At 49.8% G+C, this 20,578-nt stretch overlaps 1 protein-coding gene across 1 annotated transcript in view; it reads right to left on the bottom strand.

The window, feature by feature from the left end:
- Positions 1–20,578, bottom strand: part of LOC139047707 (open rectifier potassium channel protein 1-like) — a 127,531-nt gene that overhangs the window by 28,382 nt on the left and 78,571 nt on the right. The window contains exons 3-4 of the mRNA XM_070521658.1: positions 17,316–17,492; positions 9,932–10,264 (exon numbers count right to left, since the gene is read on the bottom strand). Of these exons, the coding sequence (XP_070377759.1) occupies positions 9,932–10,264; positions 17,316–17,492 (510 nt within the window). The remainder of the gene's footprint in view (positions 1–9,931; positions 10,265–17,315; positions 17,493–20,578) is intronic.

Here is a 20,578-nt window from a genome sequence, read left to right as displayed (position 1 = left end):
CATGACGTCACGGTGTCACGTGGTCAGTCTTGAAGGCGACGCCGCGAGCGACGGCGCGAGTTGGAGCCCCGTTTCTCCTCTGTCGTGACATCACGGTGTCACGTGGTATTGAAGGCGACACCGCCGCGCCTGAGGAGCTGGGTTGAGCTCCAGTAATATGCTTCGCATAAAAGAGGTGAGACAGGACACAAGAGTAGAGAAGTGGACAACACGAACGCCGAGCGTTGCGAGAGAGCGGGAGAGGTTAAGCTGTGGTCGCCAAGCGGCATCTGACCACCCCGCGGATATCGCCCGGCAAATTTCTTCACTGGAGACGGTACGGAATGCATCAGGCGACGCGCCGTCGAGACGGCCTTCGCGCCCTGTCCGTTTGTGCTTCGGCGCTGCGCATGTTCACGGCGTCTCTTTGCGTCTCTTCAGCACTTTCGCTTTCCCTGTGGCACAACAGGCGTCGCACCGTCGAACGATGCGTGTCTACCCAAGCCTAATCACAGTCATGTCTAGCCACCGACCTAGGCACAGCCGTCATACCTGGCTTAGTGATGATTGCGTGCCCAAGTATAATAATTACAGCTAAACCAAAGGTTAAGCAAGTGAAACCAAGACATTTTATCGCGATCTGACGGAAAACTGACACGGGCCTTCCTCACTTCTTTTCCTTACTCACAATCTATTTAAGGGATAGCGCTATCATACGCCCTTGTCTCGTCGGTATAACCGGCGAGTTGAAAAGAAAAGAAATATGAGCGGTATTAGCAAATTACTCTTTTGCAGTGTAGAAAAATAATCGCTCTTTCCGCGAGATGAGGAAACGCAAGTCACAAAAGACGCAAGAAAGAGACGGGTGGCGACGCCACCGCGAAGCTCGAGCGCGCACCAGCTCCGCATGACGTCATCGATAATGATGGTCCTGCGCTCAGCTGAGTAAAAAATAAATAAAAAAGAATAGGAGTAACGATATGGGCTGCATGTATACGTTGTATTCTACGAGAACCAAAGACTGAAAGTTGGCAAGTTTCGAGGAATTTTATTAAGCCACAATAGCTCAAATACGAAAAAACGAAATATTAATTTGAAATCTTTGACGTCAGACTGACGTACTGGCTCTGGGGTTTCGGCGCCAAATTCAATATAGGAACACTGTGACCTTCATTTTCTATTCTAATAATAAATATCTTAACGCTTGGAAGAATGCTTTGTCAGTCTAAATTGATATAGCGTTTCTCTTTAGTGCCCTTGCATATATATACACGACGCACTTCCTGTTTGCGCGCGCTCCACCATGCGGCTTCAAGAGCATCGAAGCAGAGCGAAACTGAAGCGACCACTGTTTCGGCTCCGTCTACGGCGTTTACATAGCCGGCTGGCCGATTGGTACCCCTCCCACCTCGCGCTATTTTGACTGACGGCCCATCGTCCTCAATGAATCGACCCTGGGTCCAAACCGTGGCACGTGTCACGTGGTTCGCATTGAAGCGGCGGCGCGTACCGCTTGTTAGCCGGGGGCGTATGCCGAGACCTCGAGTCGCAAAATATCCCGGAAGAGAGCCGGAAGTCGGCCCCACCACTCACTCTGTCCGAAGAAGCCGCACTGCTCCGCATGCTATGCGGCGGCGAGCGGAGCGATGACGCACATCCGGTGGTGTAATTTTAGTCACGCCTAATCAGAAGCGGCGCTCTTATAAAAGCGAAGGGGGGGGGGGGGGGGGCTCGGAACTGCGGTGGGCGAAACACACAACGACATGACAAGTCTGAAGCCGTCTCGCTTTTTTTCGGGTGACTCAGCGACGGCCTCGACACAGACAGAGACAGAAACGAGGCTCCTCCGTTTCGGCGCTGTAGCTGTGCTCGCGGCTGTCTCGCTTACGGCTCCTTGGCCGCTGTCGCAGTGCCACGTTTGCCCGAGGCCGCAGTCACCGAAGGACCTTGTTTGCGTACGCACGTTCACCGGCAAATGTCTTCTTGGCAAAGGTGCGCGCGTCTCCTCCGGTGTCGCGCCGCTGGCAGGCGACGGGTGTCGCGAGAAGGGACATGTTCGACAAGCACGGTCGCCTTCGCGCTGCCTACCGTAACGCTCTTATATAAATACTTCGCAATATTTGGAGAGCGTTCCTGCCACGCAACAATGATCGCCGTCATTAATTCTTCTGCGCTTCCCTGTCTTGAATATCGCGGGGCAGGTAAACGTGCAGTCGCGTTCCACATAACAGCTGCAGCACTGGTAGTGCCCTCCCTTTGGTTAAACAGGCTCCGAGGCTGCACGGCGGCGTCGACGCGCGAGAAATTGCGGAACTGAACATAGATCCATGTACTGGTCTTTGGTAAGCCTACTTTTCGTGTGTCGGAACCACCGTGCAGTGTTGGAGCCCTTTCGAGCACGGGCGCCGGTGTTTCAGCACATATTGGACGCGACTTGAGAACAAGTTAAGGACTGCGCAAAGAGCGATGGAACGAAGATTGCTAGACGTGCCGTTAAGAAACAGAAAGAGAGCGGTTTTGATCAGAAAGCAAACGGGTATAGACGATATTCTAATTGACATCAAGAGAAAGAAATGGAGCTGGGCAGGTCATGTAACGCGCCGGTTAGATCACCGTTGGACCATTAGGGTTACAGAATGGATACCAAGAGAAGACAAGCGCAGTCGAGGACGGCAGAAGACTAGGTGGAGCGATGAAATTAGGAAATTCGCGGGTGCTAGTTGGAGTCGGTTGGCGCAGGACAGGGGTAGTTGGAGATCGCAGGGACAGGCCGTCGTCCTGCAGTGGACATAAAGGACTACGATGATGATGATGATGATGATGATGATGATGATGATGAACGCGACTGGGGATATTTCGAGAAGTTTTACTTTGCCACAACGGCGCAAGGAAGGAAGGAAAGGAAGGAAGGAAAGTACCTGGGAGGGAAGTGCCTGCCAAACAAAGGTTTAAGAAAGGGAGCTTTCCTCACATAAACACAACAAAGCAACAGGGCACACTGTCTTTAAACAGAATTATAGATACTCATACGAATGGCGACGATTGTTGCAATGTGACGTAATATACGATACGTAAATATACAATAGCATGAGGCGTCACTGTTGCTAGATGCATCACTTCTGCACCCGTCCCCTGGCATTACCAGCGTTCACACGACTCATTATGAGGTCCAGGACAACTTTTCTCATCACTATCATCATCGCCCACTTAAGTTTATTGCAAGACACTCTCCTCAATGCCCAATAGTTTCTCCCGTCTTAACTGTCAAATTACCGACGTCAACACTCAATCAGACAATGGGTCGCTCATTGACTACATTTCCCTTCCCTTGTAATGTACTGTCCCGACCACAGGTCATCTTCGTCTGGCGTGTCGCGTATCCCAGCCAAGGCCGCTCCTTTCTCGTAATTTAAATGATGCAACCTGGTGATCACCTGGGGAGAGGCTTCCATAAAGCATGAAACCACTCGAAGTGGGGAAGCCTGCGTGCATTGCCTTGAATCGCCGCACTTTTGTTAGTTTCTCTGTAATAGGTTTGTCATTAGAAGTTAAAGTAAAGGTCAGAGTTCAATTTTTTTTTCTATTGCGCGCCGAAACCCCTGCACGTTGACGTGACGTCACTGATTTGAGATCATTTTGCGCATTTTGCGCCGTTGTGGCTAAGTAAAGCTTCTCGAAATTTGCGAAGTTCACTCTTTGGCTGTTTGAGAACGCAATGCAGTCTATTTTCAATGAAATAAAGTCAATTAAATAGGCCTCGGCAGGCGCGGTCGAAATTCATGACGTCACGGTGATCTAGTGCGGGAACTTCACGGTGGCGTCGCCACCTGTCCATAGCTTTTGCGCGTACGTAATCTGGCTTACCAAGCCTCCTTTGACGGTCACCTTTTCCCCACGGTCATACTTTCAATAATCATTTGCTCAAGTGCTCCTTTAAAACGCGCCACGTTCAGCTGCCAGTCGTAAATTGTCTCGATAACGCAATGGCGAGGGTAGACGACAAGAACGAACTCAATGCTCACTTTCAAAATAGGCTTCCGTCTCACTTGACGCGCTCGCTCCGAGCGCATCGCAGAAAGGCATCAGCCGGAGGCTCGTCGCGTGCACGACGCCGCAAACACGCTGCCGCTCATATGACGAGGCTGGCAGGGCGCTTGGAAGCCGGAGGCAATTTGCCGGCGTCCATACTGGTGATGTGTGCCGCGTTAATGGGCCCCGACAGGGCCGCGGCGAACAGAGCACTCGCGTTCGGGAAAGGTATATATCTAGCGCGCCCATAAATTTGCCTCCCAGCCGACGACAGTCAAGGACGCCGGCGGTGACGTCTAGTTGAAGGAAGCCAAGTGTAAGAGAGAAAAAAAATAAGGAAGAAATATTGAGCGCGTTAGTGTTTGCGGCATACACTGTCAAAAGGGGTGCTGAGTAACCCTACTGCATTGCTCTGCGCCAGCCAGAAAAGACGCGCCTCTCGGGGGGGCCTTTTAGAGCGTGTTCCGGTTGACTCTGAACATAGTGCGACGACGCCGTTGCAGTGTGACGCAGTGCGGCCAGCTGGAGGAGGAACCGACAGAGAGCCGAATGAGCACGTCTAACTGAGGTGCGGACATAATCGAGAACACGCTGTGCGTCCAAGAATCGGTGCGCGCCATCTGTTTCCGATTATTTTCGTCTTCTCCCATGGTTTCCGTGCTTTAGTTGGAATCTTCGCACGATGAGGACGGAGGGGACAGGTAATATAGGAGCACATGAACGCCGGGCATTTTCGCATGCCTGCGTGCATCCGTGCGCTTTATGAGAAACAAAGTAAGACGTATATGAACCGAAAGCTATGATGAACAGTCCCACCGGCAACTCGGAACAAGTTGCCATGGCAACTGCTGGCTGTCAAGATGGGCAAGCGAAGCAGAGCAGCCAGTGTCTGTCCATCGGGGAGAGAGAGAGAGAGCAAATGATAAAGGAAAGGTAGGGAGGTTAACCAGGACTGAGCCCTGCTGGCTACCCTACACTCGGGAATGTATAAGAAAGAACAGAAGTTTAATCCTAAGGTGTTCACATGCCAGAACCGCCATCTGATTATGAGGCACGCCGCAGCGGGGTACTCCGGAATAATTTTTAAGACGAAAGCCTTAGGTGGCTCGTTGAAGGGGCTCACATCTAAAAAACGCGGCGCTTAGTCGAGTGGTACAAAGATATCATTATCAGCAATAGTTCATATCACCCCTCCCCCCTGCCCCCCCCCCCCCCCGTAAGCAAGCAGAAAAAAAAAATTACGATGGCTCATACCCTCTTAAGGCAGAGGCTACAAGCACCCAGCAAGGTGAAGGGAACAGTGCATACATTCATTGAAATCATCCATACAACACACAGAAGAGCATACGTTTCAATAAAGAACAAGCTCAAAACAAGCATCCGAACCATCAATAAAGCATTTCATATTCGAAATACGCTACGGCCGAGAATGCTCGCCAAGCGAGAAACGATGGTGCGACGTGCGAAGCGGCATGATCAAGGCATTGGACGGCGAGTGCTGTTTTCCCCTGTTGAGAGGAAGACAAACGCCGAGTTTTGTTCATTCAATCATTCGCTGGCGCGAGTCTGACCCCTCTATACAAGCGTGCGAAGCCACTGCTCAGCGTCGAAAACGAGCCGAATTAAGAGGCCGAACTGCGAAAGCAGGGACGCGACGATGCGAGGCGGCAACCGTAGAGGGGAGAGCCGAAGCTCGCAGACAACGGCTTGCCACAGCTGTATGTACTTCACGCGTGCGGCTCGTCGTGTCTTCCAAGAGTTCTGACCCCTCCGATCGTATAACTTAATGCGCTACCAAGTGTGCAGCAAGCATTCGCCTTCAAGTGGTACTAGGGGGGTAACATGCTGCCGAACTTCTTTACTATCTGGGGTTAATTAACGCGCACTATTTTTTTTTTTTTTTGCATTTCGCCTGCATCGACATGCAGCCGCCATGGCGGCCGTCGAATCCGCGACCACGACCTGAGCAGCGCAAACCCACTAGCCACTAATAAGCTACCGTGGCGCGTGAAATACATGGGCTACGTGGCTTGGAACTGTGACGCGGTAGAAGCCGTCTAGAGACTCGACATATCGTACATCGTTCACGAACACTGACGTATAAAGGCAACGCGCCCTGCATTAGGCCGGGGACAAGCCTCTTCCATTCCCCCAGCAGATCTATAGAGCGTCTGGCTTCATATTTAGTTGCGTACCTCGGGCCGAGACATTCGTTCATCCTTAATTGAGCGCTCTGATAATTACGCTCTCTTACTGTCTCTCATGTTACTGACAACTGTAACCGCATAAATGGCAACACATCCATGAAAAGTGCCCTTTGAACATCCACTCACTTGCGTATCGCACCGCAAACGTTTGAGGCTTTCTACGTTCCGCAAAATTTATGATATCCCACAGCTCCGTGTCAATCTAATTTTCCCGCCCACTTATAGGTGTCTTCGCGCATCGATCATGGTCGCAGGCCTCTGTGTTAGCCACGTGTCCCACAACGGACGTATGCTCTCACTTGTTTTCACGAACTTCGGAGAAGTGGCATTCGCCTTGCCGGATCACTCGATCACTTCCGTGCAATCCACTGCTGGCTTTCGAGAATCATGAGCTATAAGATTGTATATAACCAGGGATTTTCTCTTACCACAGCGTACTTGTGAGTTTTGCCACTCCTCTTTGTAACGCCTTCTGGCATCGAGGGTACTAATAAATGAAATAAAATGAAGTATTATGACTACTACTTCTGGCAAAAAAAAAAAAAGAGACGACAGGTTGCCGGCCTGCACTAGAGGGGAGAGGGGAGGCAGGACACAGAAAGGGAAGACGGAGGAATCCCACAATGAACAGCAAGAGGACGGAAGACGGGGGAAAAAAAAACGAGTAAGATATCGCCATATTGAGGTCGACGACTCTGCTGAGAGCTCGCATTCTGTTCTTTCATAAACGCAGTTGCTCGTATACCTGAAGTACATATATAGCACGTAGACCTGCTTTCGCAGCGCATTACATGCTATGTACCAACGTCGCCATACCATGCCACGCGACATGCTCTACCTCGCATGGCGAAGGCAAAGCTACACGAAGTAAAAAAACGCTCGCAAGAAGGGCGCACGCAATGAAACCGCGTTGCGTTCTCATGTAGACACCTTATGGGGAGACAATGACGGGCAAATCTTGCGCAAGCGCTCGTTGGCAAAACTTGCTCCGTGTTTGCACAGTCGCGAAGTGGTTGTTCTTGGCACGCGTTCGGCACACGCCTGCTGGTGTAGCAGGGAGTCAGCAGATGTGGCGATCTCCTGTACCGATGGACAGCGGTTGTCTATTCTCGAACAGACTCCCGTCTTGCTCTGTCGGACGCAGTACGAAGGCGGGAGCGACCATCTGTCTTGCCGCTCATGCACCAGATGTAAGAAAATGTGAAATATATGTTGACTTGGCGGGGACGAGACTGATGTTGGCAGACGTCGTTTATGACAAGGCAGCGACAAATATGGGGAGCGCGTGTCGGAGGATAAGGCTTTTCAAATTTTGTGAAGTCTTGTGCAGTGAAATGGTCTCGCACACCGATGGCTAAGCTTCAGCTTCTTATGAAGTGCTCTTATTCACACGTGTTTTCGGCGCTGACAATTAGTGGCCTATACAAGAGACCGTGGCAAAAGTGCCCATCACAAATACCACAGCGCGCAGGTCCGCGCCGTCCGTGATTACTGGAGGGAGCCACACTTGTGTAAGTACGCGAGACCATCAACCGGAAAGCCAGGCCATTCACAAACACAGTCGCACGCGGCCTATGTACTGACGGTGAAGAGAGCTTGCATTAAGACAAGAGGCGCGCTGGGCTTATCGGCTGCAATAAATACACCCGAGGGAACAATGTTTGTCAGTCACAGTTCCCAATGCATGCAAAGACCCTTCCCACGCCAATATGTATATCTAAATTAAAGAAGAGTCGGCTCGTACGGAATATACGGATATTAACCCCGTGCACTCGGACAAGTGAGAAACTTCTTCATGAAGAAAGACCTGCGTGCATTTATTTAATTATAATATTCAGTATGGCAAACCGTGCGTTCAAAAAAGAAAAGAAGAAAAGAAAAGAAGTCTGGAGCACTTCATTCTACTCTCTTCGCCTGGTCCCACGCATGCACACGTACTCTTCGATACACGCCGTTTACGAACCTAAGAGAGGCGTTGGTCTAAAAGCGACAAGGCAGCAAGGACTATAGGCATATAGCAGCAAAGATCTCTCATGGCGCCGAGGTCTTGCCAGAAGCGAGCCGGCGCGCGAGTCTACTTTGTTCGGATACTGTCTCACAGACGCGCTCACAGAAATGGACGCGCGCACGGACACGGCCCGCGCCTCAAAGGGACCGCCCCGTTCGTGTTGCCAATGGGGGCCTTCTCCTCCGCCTCCTCCTTGCGAGCACTACAGGGACACGTAATCGAGAGCGGCGGGCCTATTCTGGACCCTCTGGAATTGAGCCAGGGACGCACTTCGCCAGCGACCGGGACCCCGTCTCCGCCGAGCATGTGTGCATGCACTCATCCCACGCGCCACCCCCCCCCCCCCCCCCCTTCGTCCCACAGCCTGAAACCGGACACAGCCGGCATGCACTGCCATGAGTGCTTCGCTCGTGTAAGACGTGCGTGTTGTTTTGTTGGACAGCCGTCCAGGGGACATCAATCGGTGACTGCCGCCGACGGTCGCGGTTGAAGTCACCCCCACTGCCGGACTCTCGACCTCGTCGGTGCTCGTCACGGTCGTGTTTACGGGAAAGCGACAGTGGGCTTTGGGGGGGTTGCCCCGAGGAACTCGTCTCTTCCACTTCTATTAGCGGTAGCCGAGGCAGACCCGGCGGTGATCACTTCAGACGAGTCAACACTGAAGCCACGCAGGACGTCTGCGCGGAGCTGAGGAGGATAAATGGTGCTTCGGTTCCGAGAAAAAGAAGACCGTTTCGAAATGAGCAATCCAGTATCGAGTGCGCCGCCTCGCGAACTCTGTGCGCTAGCAGATTCTTTCATAATCTGTTCTCTAGCGTATAGCTGAGCGCAAAACAAAGAAAAAGAACGTTATTGGTTGCGGCAGCTGCATGTGACTCATTCTTTTTGGCGGTAAGCGTCTGTTTCTTACGTGTGAACGACGAATACAACAACAGCAGATGGCATGTAAAATTAGTACAAACAAACAAACTGTCTGGACTCTGGCGCCACAGTTCGAATCCCAGTCGCTGCGATGGAAGCACAACTGACCCTCGGCGCCCTTGACGTGATTGATTGCGGAATATGTCTGTGTGTCTGCCATTGCTGACATTTTATATTCGGTCGTAGGCAAATATGACAGGTTAGTGCCGTCGCTTTACTGCCGGCAAGTCATATCTTTACTGAAGAAACTCACATGCACGTAACGTCATATCTAGCAATCCCGTATGATGCATGGCAATAGGCGGGTTTTTGTATGGGATATACCTATGTGGTGTACCCACTAGAAATGGGACGTGCGGGCATTTTTCGATAGAAGCTGGAATAAGATCCCTACTTGCACGAGGACGTCTGGAACAGTGCTGGCGGGACAAGTCGACACCATCAGAGTTAACAGATCAGTTGACAGGGCGATAGGCACTCTTTGAGAGCACTGCGACGTTTCCTTTCCTTCTTTTCGTTCCTATTTTGACCCGATCCCCTTGCGTAATCGCCCGCATCAAAGGGCATCGGCCAAATCATCATCATCACCGTGATGCATGTTCACCGGCAGCTTCAAGTGCCTGTTGTAAGCGCACCAGGAAATCAGAGGCGACCTTTTTAACTTTTCGTTCGCTCGCGAATTGCCCGTTCGAACTTCCAAATAGCACGGCACGAACACGTAGCGTCCCGTGTGTGTGTGCGTGCACTATATACGCGGGAGGAACAGGAGCAGGAGCAGTACACGCACCGGCCACGTAGTCGCCGAACCCGATGGTGGCGAGCGTGATGAAGCAGTAGTAGAGCCCCTCGAGGTAGGACCAGTCCTCGGTGAACATGAACACGGCGGCCGGCAGCAGCAGGAAGACGAGCAGCCAGGGCAGCAGGAATGTGCAGAGGTTGGCGGCGAGCGCCAGCCGGGGCGCCCGGTGGCCCCGGGCGCGCTTCAGACCGCGCACCATGCCGCGCGCGAAGTGGTCCCCGATGCCGGCCAGCAGGATGCCCGTCATGGGCACGCCCACCACGGCGTACAGCACGCAGAACACGCGGCCCCACGCCGTCGACGGGGCCAGGTGGCCGTAGCCTGGGCACGGGAGAGCATGTACATCCGCGGGGCACGTCGGGATTCGTTCGAGTGTATACGAGAATGGGATGATGATGATGATGTGTGGTGTTTTGTGGCGCAAGGGCCAGGTTTGGCCAAAGAGCGCCATGACAAATGGTTGTGGTAACGATGTATTATGGAAGATGTGACTTGGCTGTAAAGCGGCCTAAAAATAGTCGCCGTAATGTGCGTAAAATCTACGTGCTATAAAATTATGGCGATGACTAATGACGAAGACTGTGAAGATTAAAATCCATCGTAAAAGAATGATGCATTGTTTAAAATATACGAGAAAGGGAAACAAACGCCCGCGTGGGGGGCCAAAGGGATAACTCTGTACAGGAAAGTTAAACGAAGATGTGCACAGAGATAACGCAGGGTTTTTTGCCTTTGGGGAAATGCTGCCGAATCGACGCGAACAGATACGTACTAAAAAAGGGGGGGGGGGAGGGGGGGGCAACAAAGAGAAATATACGGATGCAACGCGCATGTTGTGAAGCGAATCTTTAATGAAGTGGCTAATTAAACGCTACCAAGCCTAATGACGATGCGTACCATTGTGTTTGCTTTCACCTCATGTGACGTGTAAACTCGTGCATCCTTTTGCATGTTCGCGCCTCACGTCCATTTAAACGCTGAATCAACGTGTTCTTGCCAGCTGTATGCTGCGCTATAGGACATTAGGATGAAGAGGGAGAGAAAGCAAGGACAGGAAGGCAGGGAGGTCAAACAGACGAGCACCCTGTTTGCTACCCTACACTGGGGGAGAGACAAAGGGGAATAGAAAGAGGAACAAAGGGAGAGAGTAAGCACTGAGTGCGTGTGGGAGGGACACTATATATACACAGGAACAGGTGAAGCTTACCAGAAAAATGTGGTCCTGCGCTGTGAACGGATGTCATCGTCTGCCTGTGTTCTGCCTCTGTGTCCCTGTATTCGTTTTTAAGTTTTCCACCCCGTGCCGCAGTGTATAGGATAACAAACGAATTTTTTGTGTTTTCTTTAAACCACCGACACCTTTCTTTTGTCAAAAACCTCGGCTGGTCCTAATTTCCTTATGCAACGGTAAAACAGAGGTTAATCGCTCTAGAAAGCGCCAATAGGGACAAGTGGAGGGGCATCGTAACACCGGTTGCAAAATATCGTTTCATTATAGAGGTAAATGTTTAATGGCATACGAGAAGTGGGTCGGACAAGCCTGTCTCTGGACTGCTACTCCACAAGTAGGGGAAAAGGTTAGAGAGAGACATAGTGAAAGGAAGAGGTGGGAAATGAGGTGACGATGCAATGCTACAGTGTATGTTATAGTGATTCGTCCAACGTACGGTACATACGCACGATGCGTAGTTCTCGAAGAGGGCGCGCGTTGTTATACGGCGCCCGTATATTTCCATACGCCAATGCGCCAGACATAGGAATAAACACCCTGATAAGGTGCACGAGTTGAACGCTAGCAAAACAACAGAGGTGTCCGAAGTGCCACTTCGCAAGAGCTAAATGAACTAATATGGTTTCGAGTACCGATGACGTAGAGGGGCTACGAAAGGCGCCGTGGGCCACCGACTAATTTTGCCGGCCTGGGAGTTTCATCAACGCGCACCCGATGCTCGACACACGAGTGTGCTTAAATTCAGCCCTCGGGCGACGATAGCATGGGCTAGGAATTGAACCCGCAACCTCGCTCTTACAACAGCCGAACGCCACAGCCAGAGGACAACAGAGGACAAACACTATAAACCAACCGCAAACGTTTGCTGTGCACTTAGTAAAATGGCAAATTATGAAGACCCATTTCATCGGTCCGCACGAACACAATAGACGCCCGTGGAAAGGGCGACAAGTAAAAGGGCAAATTACGAAGACCCATTTCATCGGCCCACAGGAACACAACACACGCCCGTGGAAAGGGCGACAAGTAAAAGGGCAAATTATGAAGACCCATTTCATCGGCCCACAGGAACACAACAGACGCCCGTGGAAAGGGCGACAATGGCTCACATTCAAAAGCCCTATAACAGACGCAATCAGTGCCTCGAGCGGCCAGCAGCGCGACAATTTTGCGTGCATTCGCAAGCTTCTTTCACACTCGGAAAAACACTTTTCTGTAGCACGTATTGAACAACAGAAGGCTGTATCGGCAGTTGTTCATGTCACTCTGCAATTTTCTCATTGACACCTTTCATCTAATTGTAGTATTTGAGAAGTTGGTTAATTAATGAAGGCTAATTGTGCAGCTATGCGGAATTTAAAAAGAAGAGAGATAATCTGAGTGTCTGCAAGCGACGGCAAACAACATTACCTTGGTTCTGTCCAGCTACGTGGCATTCGCATGTTTTTAAACTCTGGCTAAAGTTAGCCGGGACACCCTGTATAAGACGACAGGCTTGCCATTCACACAGCTTTAGATCAGTTAGACGACAGGTCTTTCACGGAAGGTAATATGCTGTGGGGCCGTGGCTTCGTGTGCTGAAAGTTCGAAAGAGCTGCTACCTTTGCTGAGGTGCACCGGTCTGTGCGACCGCTGGTGACGGCCTGGGCAAGTACCGGAAATGTAGCAACCTAGAAGCGCGACATCACAACGTGATACCTGAGACGACGGTTCGGAGAAAGAGCTGCTCGTGAAAATCAAGCCGAATCTCTCTCTCTCTCTCTCTCTCGGCACCACAATCACGTCCCATATAAGCGCCGTGAGAGCGTGACTAAATACGTATACAGCGAATGCTCTGTCACCGGTCATATATACGAGAACTTCGTGTTCCGTGAACCACGCGAGAAGATTGTTGGAACGGACCGGAGCTTTGCAGACAACGGAGCGCGCTGATTCGGCACCCTTCAAAAGTGGAGCGGGAACCTCTGTGTCATACTCGGCGCGGACGCTGCAATACGCAAGCGGCCCCGAGAGCACTTTCGACACACCTGTCGTTGGGATGCGCTGTTGCGAAAGGGCGGAGACGAAGTTGACGCCGTTCCAGCTGGGGTACGTGCGGGCTCATCGACGTCGCTGTGTCTGTCTGCTGTTAGGCGGAGGTAAGGGCGAGCAGCCGTGCTCGAAATTTTGCACGATGCGAAGCGAGCGAGTTTTTCCGAGAAGCGTGCCGCAAAGGAACGCACTCGCTCGCTAACAAAGCTGCGACTATAGTAACTTTCGTACGCAATAAATTCAAGTAGCTGCTCGAAGATTCGGCAACAAAGTCTGATTTTCAAACAGTGATGTTGACTGCTTATAAGTTGTCTTTAAAATCGTGTCCACGTCTAAATCTTCTTTTATTTTATTTGTTTTTTTTTTCTTTTTTCAGAATAGCTTATTTCGCATTGCTGCTTTTTTATGAAACGTTCGTGGTTCGAAAATTCAATGCCGTTTTGACATTCAGTTCAGAAGTGGCTGCACGCCGCAAGGCTCACGGCGCTGCAACATGGCTGACGTGCGAACCGCACACGTGTCGCGAAGCGGGGTCGGCGTCGCGCATTATTAGCATATGCCGCGTCAGCCTGCATAGTGAGTCTGACTGTGACGACGAGGACGACGCAGTAATTGTTGCTGCAACCACAGCCGACTGCTGATTCGGTCAAGTTCGTTGACCTCGTGGTAAAATTGTTGTCTGTACTAAGGTGGTTGCTTGGGCTAGTTGGCAATTCATGATAAAAGCGACGTACAGCGCGAAGGACAAGGACCGCGAGAGACGACATACACTGCGCTGTTGTTTCCTTTGAGTGGATACGATGTGTCCGTATTCGTTCGTAAAGCGAAACTTTCTTTGCCTACTTTCCCGGGTATGGCGTGGCTAGCTGCCTGGCTGCTGGGTGCTGTCGGTTCGGGAAGAGAAGTTTAATAGGCTTGACAGAACATATAACGAGACGTCAGCAATTCGCGATAGTGACGTGAGGAGAGACACAAAAGCTAAAAGTTCTCAAAAGCGTCTAACAGAAATGAGCATACTACAAGGTGCCCATATTGCCCGTGCACAAACAGCAGTTTGAAGGGCGTGTCCACAAATAAAAAACGTTCACGGGGACAAACAAAAGTTTGAAGGACGGTCAACAAAGAAAGCGGTCGCGAACACGAAACAAGTTGAACACGTTGTGGGGCTATAGTTGGTTCAAAGCTTTCAAAAGATGGAGCGCCAACAGAGACAGCCCACTCTTTTTGTTCTTTTTTAGTGCGTTGTCGCTGTTGGCGCTTTATCTTTTGGAAACGAAACATGTTATGCAATACACAGGTCTGAGTAATATTGAAGCTTGGCCAACGACACACGATTGTTCCTAATTATCAGAAAGCGTGTTGACCATGGTCGAACTGTTCTTTCCTAGTCGTTATCTCGGCGTGTGTGTGTATATATATAAAGCGCATCGATATGTTAATGAAATGGCCATTCTCTTCCAGAATGGGCATGTCCCACTACGTACAAATCCTACATCAGACATGAAAATATGATTTCGCCTCACAGATATCTATAAAGCACAGCGAACTCGTAAGAGATTGGTTAATTACATTTCACAAGTTCTTTAAATTATTTTTGATTTAGCCATTCGGCATATGCCACTGTGGGCGTGCCCGATTATTTGCTGCATAGCTCGAGATCAAATAAAATACTACGCGTTGCCGCTATAGTTGAAAGGCATCTAATGAACCGCTTTATTGAACCTTCGCTTCACATACATTCCAACATGTTCGTTGGATCTGCATACGTTTTTTTTTCTTGGTTCTTTTTTGCTGCGTTTGAGAACTCCGGTCTCACTTTTGCTTCCTCAACACTCTGCTGCATTTATTTCCTTTACATTTGAGAGCCCATAATACGTGTCTTATTGATCATCTGCGACGTTTTCGCTCATGTAAACTTATGAATAAATATAAATGCATAAGCATGAGACTGTAGAGAAGCGACCTTGAGGAAAGCTCTGACGGAACTGGGGGCCGGCCCAGTTTCAGCGCAGAGTCCCTATAACTCCGGGTAACTGCAGAAGAGTTCAGCGTCGAGGCACGGAACACGATCACACGCACTTGAAGGCGACTCTTTGCTAAGACTGCCGAAAAACAACTTGCGTCACCTGACGCCTTGTTGACGCGAACGCAACCGAAGACGCATCGCTCTACCACACTGCGCCAACTCCTCCCCAAACACATCATCGCTCACGTATCCGTCGCAGGTAGCGGCTGTAAACAGGGTTCTCTGGGCTCCGAAGTTCTCGACCGTGTGCTGCACCCGGCTCCTATAGACTCACGCTGGAAGCGCGCCCGCAGGTGTCAACAGTGTGTTCAATGGAGCTGGTTGGTTCATCTTAGGAATAAAAACGGGAACAGCGCAACACAGGACGAGCGAGTAAAGAGCACAGGACAGAGCGCTGTCCCGTGTTGCGCTGTTCCTGTTTTTATTCACAGGTGTGAGCCTTCACCGACAGAATGGCGCAACATATCTTTGCGCAACCCTCCGCCGATTGCTCGAACTCCGGAAAGGGACAAAGCGAGCTCCGTGCCCTCAACATCTCGGCCTGGCGTCAACATTTCCGCGTCTCAGGATGCGCAAAGGTTCTCACTCCTATACCGGACTCGTGCACCTATACGCTACGTGTATATGCATGCTGCCTACATCGCGCAACCTGACTGTTTCGGAATCCCCGCATTATTTATTTATTTATTTATTTATTTATTTATTTATTTATTTATTTATTTATTTATTTATTTATTTATTTATTTATACATACTGCAGCGCAATTTGCGCTATAGCAGGAGTGGGTTAAGGAAATGTACAGAAAATGCATTGGGATATACAGCGATAAACACAAGTGAACACTTGTAAAGAGCACAGATGAAAGGAAAATACACAAAAATACAAGTGAACACTTTTTACAAAAGAGCACTGATGAAAGAATACACAAGAAGTTATACAAATGCTGCCAGGCATCCCCATGTCTGATTCTGCCCATACCCATGATTATGCATCTGGGATGGCGGTTGCAAAAATTTGCAACCGCCATTATGCAGCAGAGGATGGCGAAGTCACTGTTACACTTGTACAACAAACAGACTCGTATACAGTAAAAGCTCGTTAATTCGAAACGCAAGGGGAAGCCGCTTCAGTTCGAATTAACGAAAGTTCGAACTAGCGAAAGCGAAGGAGGGCAACAGTACACTGCGATTTCGAAGCAGTAGGGCATGTCAGAAATTTGGCGTGTCAGAAAGTGATGGCGTGTGCCACGGGCACACGCCATCTTCAAGTCGAAGCTCTGGGTCCGACTGTGCCGCACCACCGATGTCCACCGAAACGAACGTTAGCCGAGGCTTAACACCATCCCAATGAATCGCGATGGCCGATACCTCCTAAGCTGAAAACAGAGGTGCACAACCGATGAAGACTGCCGAGACAAAGACGCTGAACATGTGAAGGTGGCAAAGGCCCTGATTCGTTGGTTCTTGATTGCAAGCGCAGCTGCGACGTACTTGATTCGCTGTTTTTTGAAGCTTGCCGTTCCATCTCCGCACAACATTAGCAGCTGTACAAGATTTGCAAAGCCTCCGAGATTCGCAACGGGCAAGAAGTCTCCGAGGTTACGTAGAACGGAGAGGCGGCAGCCGCCGCTGCCTTCTGGCTGACCCCGCGCCGGTTAGATTTTTGTCCGATTTCGCCTTCTCTCGCCGTTCTCTCCGTTTCGGAGGCAATACAGCCTTGTGTGTAGGCAGTAGGCGCGCTTCTCTGGCCGTGTGCCAGGCGAGCGTAGTTCGAATTATCCGTGAGGGAACCTTCTCGCGTTCGAATTAACGGACTTTTTTATACATAGACTTCTATGGAGCTTGGCCGGACCAAATCGTACAGTTCGAATTATCCATAAATTCGAATTATTGAAGTTCGAATTAACAAGCTTTCACTGTAGTGTCGGTCATCTTTGTGAGAGCGATCACTTGAGCCCGCGACTCGTCGGCTACGTGTTGCTCAGGTTGTAGTGTTACACGTTACATGCTACAGTGTCGCCATTACAGTCTATATATATATTTTTGAAGAGAAAGGAAGAAAAAAAAGATCGCCGCTCGCCTTACCGATGGTCGTGACGACGGTGATGGCGAAGAAGAAGGAGTTGTAGAAGTTCCAGTTGGTGTGCGTGTCCTGGCCGTGCTCGTCCATGAGATTCTTGCTGCGCGCGTCCGCCAGCTGCGCCACGATCTTCTTGATGTACGAGCTGTTCAGTCCGCTCAGGTTCTGCGACGCCAGCTGCTCTGCACGTGCAAAATGCAAAACACGCGCGAACGCCATGCTCGAGTGGGCTTCTTGGTATATACATGCGCGTCTCGGTAAAAGGCAGTTTTTATTTTCTTTTCTTTTTTTTTCTTTTTTTAGCGGCCCAACGCAGAATTAACACTTGCAGACACGCGTGTCAGTTCCCTGTCCACGCTACTGTTGCCGAAAGAAATAGATTATCTGTCACGTTGTCCCTTTTTTTTCCTCAGTTGTGTCGCGTGTCTTTATCTCAGCCTTCCGGAAATAAAGCGTTTGGGTAGTTAGCCGGCGCGTCGTCTCTTGTGGTTATTTCTCCCTCTCGTGCTGCGCTTTTAAACCTGCTCTTTTGCAAAGAGCGGACGATCGAGCGTTTCGTCGCAATGCCTGGTATGTTTGTTGTTGCTTTTCGCTGAAAAAAAAAAAAAACAGATTGTGACTTGCAGTGGCACTTCCCACTAGTTTTGTTTCGCCGTTGGTGTTGTAGAATTTCTGCGTACCTCTTTTCCACTTCCGTCCGCTCGTCCGCCCAGCAATCGCGTCGGAAGTTGATTGACAGCTTAGAAGGACAAGTACGCGTACGTGCATTCTGGCTTTCTAGTCACTGGATTACAAAAGAGACTGCCGCAAGAAAAAGAAAGGTAAGCAAATGAAGGAAAAACTGGAAAGAGGTGAGCTTGGACAGGAATCGGCATTCAGGAACTGGTCCATTCAGTGACGTTTGCACAAGTTAACACCTCTACTATTCCACTGCCGTGCTTATCTCCTGGCTGTTTATGCGAAAATAGCTTGTCCCCGCACGCCTTACAAATTGAACTGCTCTTTCGTACCACTGAATAATATATGGAAAGGAGGTTGACAAATAAATATGCCTTCATATTTCGTTTATATATCAATTTTACTGCGGAGCCACGTGTCTGGCAGTTCCGAGCCGTTATCTCGGACGTTCTCATAATTTGCATAATACCAAACGGACATTACAGAACGATCTGGCGGTCGCGGATTTCGCGTTGAAACACACCGCCGAGACATTCAGTTGCGCTCGCGAAGCAGCAAGAAACGGCGAGCGCATCCGGCAAGTGACGGATATAAGCAGTGCAGGTATAATACAGATAACAATCAACACTGATAACACGGAGAACATTTTTATTGGGAAAGAGAAAGCAGGGACGTCGGCCCTAGGAGATTAATTGCTTCTGGCCTGACTCTATTTAGGGGAAATGGTGAAGGGGAATGAGAGAGAGGAGGGAGTGAGGAACGGAGGGAGGGAGTGCGGATGACGATGATATTGAACGGTGACATCGCTTAAACCGAACTGGATGGGACAGAAACTTGCGTTTCGTTTATTCGAATGTGTTTCATTTAAGCGGAGAATACAAAAATCGCCAACAATCGCTTTATTAGAAAAGCGACTTCCAGTTATTCTGATATTACTTCCTAGAAAAAAAAAAAGAAAAACCTTTACTGCGCTCTGCTTTTAACTTTGTAGATTCCTTTGCGTAAGATTGGTGTCTGTGCGCGAAATTATTCCCAAAACACTGATTAGGGCTGCTTGGTGTAGCATATATACTGAGAAACCCGACAGCGCTAAAAAGACAGGGGCAGACATAGAGACGACACAGTTTCATTAGCGCCGTGTGGTGTCGTTTCTGGCCGTCCCTGTATTTTTAGCGACATTGAGACAAAACTGCATGCACTATTCTTCTAACGTTTTGCTGCTTCTCTCGCATAAGGATTGTATTCATGCGCGGAAGGATCACCAAAGGTTCAGCAGTCTCCTTGCGTTAGAAACAGCGCTGCAGACTCTCAGCTGCTGCTCCCGCCGTGTGGCCCCAAAACGCAACGCGCACTGTTACACCGACATCTATGTCTTCTTCAACAGAATCATAGTCTTCACCATGAATTTCACCGATTATATTTTTCAACTCTCCCCTCAGAGCAGCTATCGAAGGCATCATCTTAGTCTTTTATTCGTGACGGTGTGAGCGAAGCAGTGTATAGTGTCAGCGGGACTGCACGATTCAACGTGTACTCCCTAGTTCTCTCTTCTTAATTTCTCAGGAATTTTCACTTGCACAACTAAGTTCTCACGATACAGACACAGTTGCAGTTTCGACATGTTTGGTTTGCCTTAACTTTCTCACAATCGCCCGTTGTAATAAATTTTCTTCGCTATTTATAGCGTCCCTGTTTGACAAAGTTTCGAACTTTTCCTGTTCCGCGCACGCCGATGACGTAGGTGGCAGTTCTGCTCAGAGTACCTTTTAACTGAAGTTCAGGAAAATGTGGGTTGCGTTCTACTCCAAGTTTATTATCATTATGGGCGACCAAACAAATTTGATACTATTTTCCCCTTTATCCGGCATTCCCGTTTAAGCGAGTGTTGTTTATCCTGAGTCCATTGCATAGTTATATTTCACTGTAATAGTGAACTACAGTAGTACACTATAACTATAGTTCACTGTACTGTAAGTTCACTATAACTACACTGGAAAATAATTTACGCCTCTAAAGGTGTAAATAAGGGTGTAAGCCGTTTTACAATGTACAGTTCCATATATGTCACTGATAGCGAATGACTACGCTGTAGTATGCACGTGCGACGTGCAGACGTGTTCTGATCACAGCACGCCACAATGCGCAGGCGCATGCCGTGTATTTCCACATTCCGGAGGTGAGGCCGCTCTTCCCTGTGTAGGCCGGATTTGTTTCTCGCAAAGCACTTTGAGCGCTGTTCCACGCCACCAGAGCCACTGGCTTCAAGAAAGGTCTATCGTCCAAAGGTATCTACGTATTAGCGGCGAGAATTAGGAGTGGCGCCCTCTCGCGTGTGACGTCACGGCCAGGACGCCGCTCGCTCCGTCTCGCTTGGCGGCCGCGCGCGCTCGTTCCCTTCGTGTATGGTTGGGGTATGGGTGGCTCGAGCCGCACTTATTAAATGATACGTCGGCTTCTTTCTGCTGCCATGCCTGAACCACAGTTCTCCTAAAGCACGTGAGTCAATAAAATTTGGGGCTTGGATATCGCAAGCTATGTAGCGTTGAACGGGGCTACTGGTTTTACAATGCATACATGCGCCGTGGCTGTC

Source organism: Dermacentor albipictus, chromosome 7 (genome assembly GCF_038994185.2).
Source record: "Dermacentor albipictus isolate Rhodes 1998 colony chromosome 7, USDA_Dalb.pri_finalv2, whole genome shotgun sequence".
NCBI lineage: Eukaryota > Metazoa > Arthropoda > Arachnida > Ixodida > Ixodidae > Dermacentor > Dermacentor albipictus.
The sequence above is the reverse complement of the archived record's forward strand: the minus strand, read 5'-3'. Positions and strand labels throughout refer to the sequence as shown.